Raw genomic sequence first — 6000 nt, 5'->3', positions numbered from 1 at the left:
CTGCCGAAACATATGTACAAAAATACAAGACAAAGTGAATCACAGCAACGTCATCAGCCGGTGTAACGCTGAACTGATGTGGTGAAGCTACTAGAAGCAGGAGAGGAGCTGCGCCAAGAAGCTAACAAACACTGAATGGAAGAAGAAGAGCTGCCATCGATACAGTTGCAGCATGTTTTAATGTTACACAATACAGTTTTAGCAAGTTGCTCAAAGTCTAAACTTGTATTGTTGTTCATATAAGGTGTAAAGTTGACCTTCGACCAAACGCGCCCCAAAGGAACCCCAGCGCCCCTTTTGTAAAAATTTCCGCCAACGCCCCCTGCCGTCCTCTGAACGCCCCCCGGTGGGCGGTACCGCCCACTTTAAGAACCGCTACTCTATAGTCTAAACTTGTCCTTTTTAGATCAAAGAATACCTAAATTTATTTTTATTAAATGGCTGAATAATTGTAGAAAAAAGTATGTTTATTTGGGTTTGCTTTACTTTCTTCAAAATAAGGATTCAATGTGCATCTCTTTAGAATTTAGTAAAATACAAACCATACATCCTGAATCAAACATTTGAATATTATTCCATAGGCTTTTCAAAGTAGTCTGATTAATTTAGATGTTCACTTAGAAATCTAGAACAGGCCGGTTCATGTGCTTCCTATGGACGGATAGGCAGACAGAAAGATAGATGCATAGTACCTTGAGATGATATTTGTTGTTATTTGGTGATATGTAAATGAAATGCACTGAATTGAACTGAAAATAAATATATCTGTATGACTTTAAAGAGATCAGAATTAAAATACAGTCACTAAAAACAGTTTACTGGTCAATTTGGTCCAATCTTTTGGACAGATCCAAAGTCATTTGCATACATTCCAGTTTAATACATACCATTAAAACAGTGGCGTAAAGTTCAGTTTATTATTCAAATTGGTAAACAGTTTTCTAAAAGAAACCCAGCTGGCTTTACACCAGTTACCATCACTGAATGTACATTTGCAACATTGAACAATCAGTTGCATTTGCTCTTATGTAGTCCTCCATACAAATATGTATGTATTGACAGTAAAAAGGAAAACGACCCTATAGCAGGAGGAAACTTGTTACATATTGTTACGTATTGTACTTACATCTGAATTAACCAGAACACGTTAACAGTAGGTTTCAACAGGGCAGTGTGGTCCAAACATCTAAACAAATCTAATTAAGCAATATACTACAAAAAATAAATCAAAATAATGTTTCTGATTCTGTCTGACGCTTTCTAATTTATATTCCTATCTGTCTGCAGGGCGGAGCAGACAGATGGAGACGTATGTTGATGACTTGTTTGACTCTGTACTAGACCAAGGACCTGCGGTTAGTTACGTCTTCACTCTTTCTTCCTAATTAGCTGAAGGCAAGCTTATTGTGTGCTTATTGTGGTACAAGCTCACTCAGTCCTGCTACATGTCAAATCTTTGTATTATTTAGGTTTCCCTGCCACAATGTTCCTCCTTATTTGTGATTTTTTTTTTTTAGAGTTTCCACCCTGTTACAACTTTAACATTAAAACATTAAACTGAATGTGTTCATGTGTAGGAAATGGACAGAGTAGCCATGTTAAACCGCAGGATGAGAGGAAAAGGGGGAATTGGACCTATGCAGCCTGGGATGTTTGGAGTTGGTAAAGTATTTTTTTGTAATTAAGCATCGTACAGATCATCTGCATCATATTTTAGGCATGTCTGAATGTATGCTTACTCAAATGAGTGAGTTTGCATGAAAGATTACTTTACATCATAAATGTGTTGTATTATTTAAGATTAAATTTGGAATTAAAACTGATAAAACTTTCTTGGCCACAAATATAAGCTTGATTTATTGACAGAGCAGCTTTTAAACTATATAGTCAAGATAGGCAAACTAAAAAAATGAAGATTAGAAAATCAGAGTGAGGACCCAGATTGAGGATTGATCAATTAACTAATAGAATTCATCCTTGAAAATGGACTTTTCATTAAGAGAATTGTAGTTATTTTACAATGAGTTTGAGATAAATGTTGCTAAATTAGAAATGGATACTTTGTTTTTCAGGGATGCCTATGACAATGCCAACCTATCCCATGGGTAAGTGATTAGGATGATATTGCTCTCTGAAGGAATTATATTTTACCCATTATGTCAATACAGTATCATGGATAATTGTCAAGGATGTTTTACACTGTTGACTCAAAGTTTTTCTGAAGTATACGGCCACAACATCCAGCTCCATCACAGATTATGCATAAAATTAGAACCATAAACTGATCTTTAATAGGACCAAACTAGCAGCAAGCCCTTGATTAAATTTCACACATCTTTCATAGACTGTTTTCTTTGTTCTGCAGGCTCATAAATAAATTCCTGGATGATATTTTTTGGTAAAACACAATTGTCAATGGATTTCTTATCATAGCACTTCTTAAAATGATGACTGTTTTTCTGCACGTTTCCACTGGTACTTTGCTGATGAGCTCAAAGTCTTCGCCAAACACCAAAACATAGACACATCTATTCAGAAAGGAAAAAGTTTACCATTAAACTTTCAAAATAAACAAGATATAAAATAGAATACAAACTGGAGTATTATTATGTTATTCCTCTCAGAAAGTAAAGTAAAAAAATAAGGAAGTAAAATGTAACAACATTGACAAGGTTTAGCAAGCATAGCAATATTTTTAGTTGAAATTGTGGAATAAATATTAGAAGGATATGCATATTGCTGATTGGACAGTTTAATATTCAAAAATTTCACACTTTCAGATTCATACGTTTAAACCATTTCTTTTCTACGGTTTAATAAGCATTAAGCTGTTATTTTTTTTTATAACTAAAACACCTTTTAAATTTTGATTCAACCTCTGGAGACTGCCTGTAAATGTGCGACTAAACAAACAGGAGCTGGATGTGGATGGATGAGGATGTACTGTAAGCTTTAAGTGCTGGTTAGTGTTCAGTATATTACAAACTAGCTGAGATATGACCAGAAATGTTAAAAACACTAAAAATAAACAGGGGTCCACAGGGATTAGGAAAAGATCATGTGACAGTTATTCCTATTTTGAATAATATAATACCACATAGGATCACATAAGGATAACTAAAGTTCAATCCGCTTTCATAACTTTGGCACATGTACAGTACGTAGGATCTACTTGTTGGTATGAAATCCCATTCCAGCACTCTGAGGAAAGAAAAAACAACTCGTATCTCATTATGAGATGAGATAGCTAAGTCATAATAATGAGCTATGTAATTATTGTGAGATAACTTTAATTGGCTCCCTGACATTCTGAGGATGAGGCAAGTTAGGCTTGATAGAAAGAAATGGCTGTTTCTAACACCATTGAACATTACATCAGAAATAGCTTTGATTCTTGTAATTTTGCGAGATTTGGAAGAATCTCCCGTCAATAAGACTGCAAAAGAATCAGCTTTGGCAGTGAAAAATAAGACTATTATTTTAAGTAACTCTTGGTTTTGTAATTAGGTAGCATCACAAAAGGGCGCCTTGTATAGTACTACTTCAAGTCAAAGAAGTTAACTCGCTAACTTGCTCTGCAACCTTGCACTGCACCATTACAATATGGTATTATTTAGGATGGCTAAGTCATATTTATAAGATTACTATACAATTATTATGAAATAGTTTAGTCAATAATGAGATACAAGGTTTTTTTTTGTTTGTTTGTTTTTTTTTCATTCGAGTGGCAGAAATGAGTTTCCATATATTCAGATTATGTCCTATGATGATCTGAATTTTCTAGGGGCAGAGACATTTTTGGTGAGGAAGAGATGTGTATATTCTGAGCTCAAGACCTGAGGCAGACCTTCTTGATTTTGTGTTAGGAGGCTTCGCCAAAACATTCCCCATATCAAATCAACTATCAATGCTATGCCCAAGTATATCAAATGCAAAGAAAATGACAAAATTTCAGGTACTCAACTATAAAAGCTTTGAAGAACTTATAAATCAACTAAGCTCCTCTTCTTGCTGTCATGACATCATACCCACAGCTTTCCTTAAGAAAGTCCTGCCTGTCATTGCATCTGATCTGATTTTAATAGTAAGCTCATCCCTCTCATCAGGTGTTTTCCCCCAGGCTTTAAAACCACCAGTTATCAAGCCACTAATAAAAAAAGAACAATCTGGACAAATCACTATTGCAGGAATTACAGGACAATCTCCAACCATCTATTCATCAGCAATATTTTTGAAAAAGCAGTTTAATCAGTTAAATTTCTTTCTAAAGATGGCCAAACACTTTGATGTCTTTCAGTTTGGTCTCTATGGTTACCATAGTAGTGAGTCTACCCAGATTAAAATGTTCAATGACATCCACAGATTGTGGAACAACCACAGTGTTGGTTCTGTTGGACCTCAGTGCGGCTTTTGACACTGTTGATCATGATTTAATACTAAAACAGCTGGAGAGTTGGGTAGGACTCTCCGGTTCAGGTTGTGGTTCTGGTTCAAATCTTACAGAAAGAATAGGGATTTCTTTGTTTCAGTAGGTAACTTCTCATTGAAGCAGACATGTAAAGTACCCCAAGGTTCAATTCTAGGGCCCCTCTTACTCAATATCTACTTTATAAACTCTTATTAGCTGAGGTTATTACAGGAAATAAGATTTGTTACCATAATTACGTGGATGTTACACAGCTCTACATTACAACGTCACCAGGTGACTCTGAAACCATCCAAGCACTGAACTGGTGCTTTGAACAGATAAATGTGTGTATGTGCCAAAACTTTCTCCAGCTGAACAGAAACAAAACTCAAGTTATTATATTTGGACCTAAAGAGGAGCAAACTAGAGTCAATGCACAGCTTCAGTTATTACAGCTAGAAGCTAGAGATCAGGCCCAAAATGTGGTTATCGTGATGGACTCTGACCTGAACCTTCAGAGACACATAACAGTTTACAAAGCCAGGCTTCTATCACATGAAGAACATGTGCATGATTAGAGAACTAATGTATAAACCAGATCTAGAGAAACTTATCCATTCATTTATTTTTAGTCACATCGATTGCTGCAACAGTGTCTTCTGTTGCAGTAATCAAGGATTTTTGAAAATCCAGGATTTTTGGGCAGACCTAAAAATCCTGGAAGCTAAAACCAGGAAGTTAGAGCATATCACCCAGTTCTAAAATCCTTACACTGAGAGAATAGACTTTGAAATACTGTTGGTAATTTATAAGTCACTGAATGGCTTAAAACCACAATATCAACCTTCCAGACCTCTCAGGTCTTCTGGTTCAGGTTTTGCTCTGCATCCCCAGAACCAGAACCACACATGGAGAAGCAGCATTCAACTTCTATGCACCACAAATCTGGAACAAACTTCCAGAAAACTGCAAAACAACTGAAACACTGAGTTCCTTTAATCTCAGACTAAAAACCCACCTGTTTAAAATTGATTTCGACCCATAATTACTGGAACATTAAACATATTTGATGTGCGTTGATGAATTTGATGATGGCAATGACAAAATCTAATGATTGTTACTGGTTTCTAATTGGGTAAGAAACTAATGTTGATGTTTTTTATGACTTTATATTTTTGTGTTTTTATGGTGTAAAGAACTGCCTGGTTGCTGAAATGTGCTATACAAGTAAACCTGATTGATTCACTGATAGCAGCAGCAGACCAAGTTCTGCAAGAACTGTCAATATAGTTACTAAAAAGTATTCATCCTCTTAGACATTTAACATGTTTTATTGCTTGTAAAAATCAATCATGACCAACAAACTTTAGCTTTTTGACAAAAGGATAAAAAAATCCTATATCAAATTGAAAACTGTTTTTTGCAAAATGACAATTTTTGTATGCATTTAACATAGAATAACTCATTGCATAAATATTCATCCCATTTAAAGTGACTAACCTAGTTTAACAGCCAATTGGTCATAAAATATCAAATTGGCCAATTGGTGCTAGTAGACTCACAATGATTGGACTAGAGATTAGATTAGAATT

The 6000-nt window shown here is 35.2% G+C and overlaps 1 protein-coding gene across 4 annotated transcripts in view; it reads left to right on the top strand.

Annotated features, from left to right (window-relative positions):
• Positions 1-6000, top strand: part of myo15b (myosin XVB) — a 59911-nt gene that overhangs the window by 18689 nt on the left and 35222 nt on the right. For 2 of the 4 annotated variants that reach the window (XM_015017392.1, XM_015017391.1), the window contains exons 11-13: positions 1288-1355; positions 1578-1659; positions 2073-2105. In XM_015017392.1, coding sequence (XP_014872878.1) covers positions 1288-1355; positions 1578-1659; positions 2073-2105 — 183 coding nt within the window. Of the gene's footprint in view, positions 1-1287; positions 1356-1577; positions 1663-2072; positions 2106-6000 lie in introns of all 4 variants that reach the window. The other 2 variants (XM_015017390.1, XM_015017393.1) reach the window with 1 other exon arrangement.

The sequence above is a fragment of the Poecilia latipinna genome, unplaced genomic scaffold (assembly GCF_001443285.1).
Source record: "Poecilia latipinna isolate Pla-1442-1.1 unplaced genomic scaffold, P_latipinna-1.0 Scaffold2137, whole genome shotgun sequence".
Lineage (NCBI taxonomy): Eukaryota > Metazoa > Chordata > Actinopteri > Cyprinodontiformes > Poeciliidae > Poecilia > Poecilia latipinna.
Note: the sequence above shows the minus strand (reverse complement) of the source record. Positions and strands in the feature narration are given on the sequence as shown.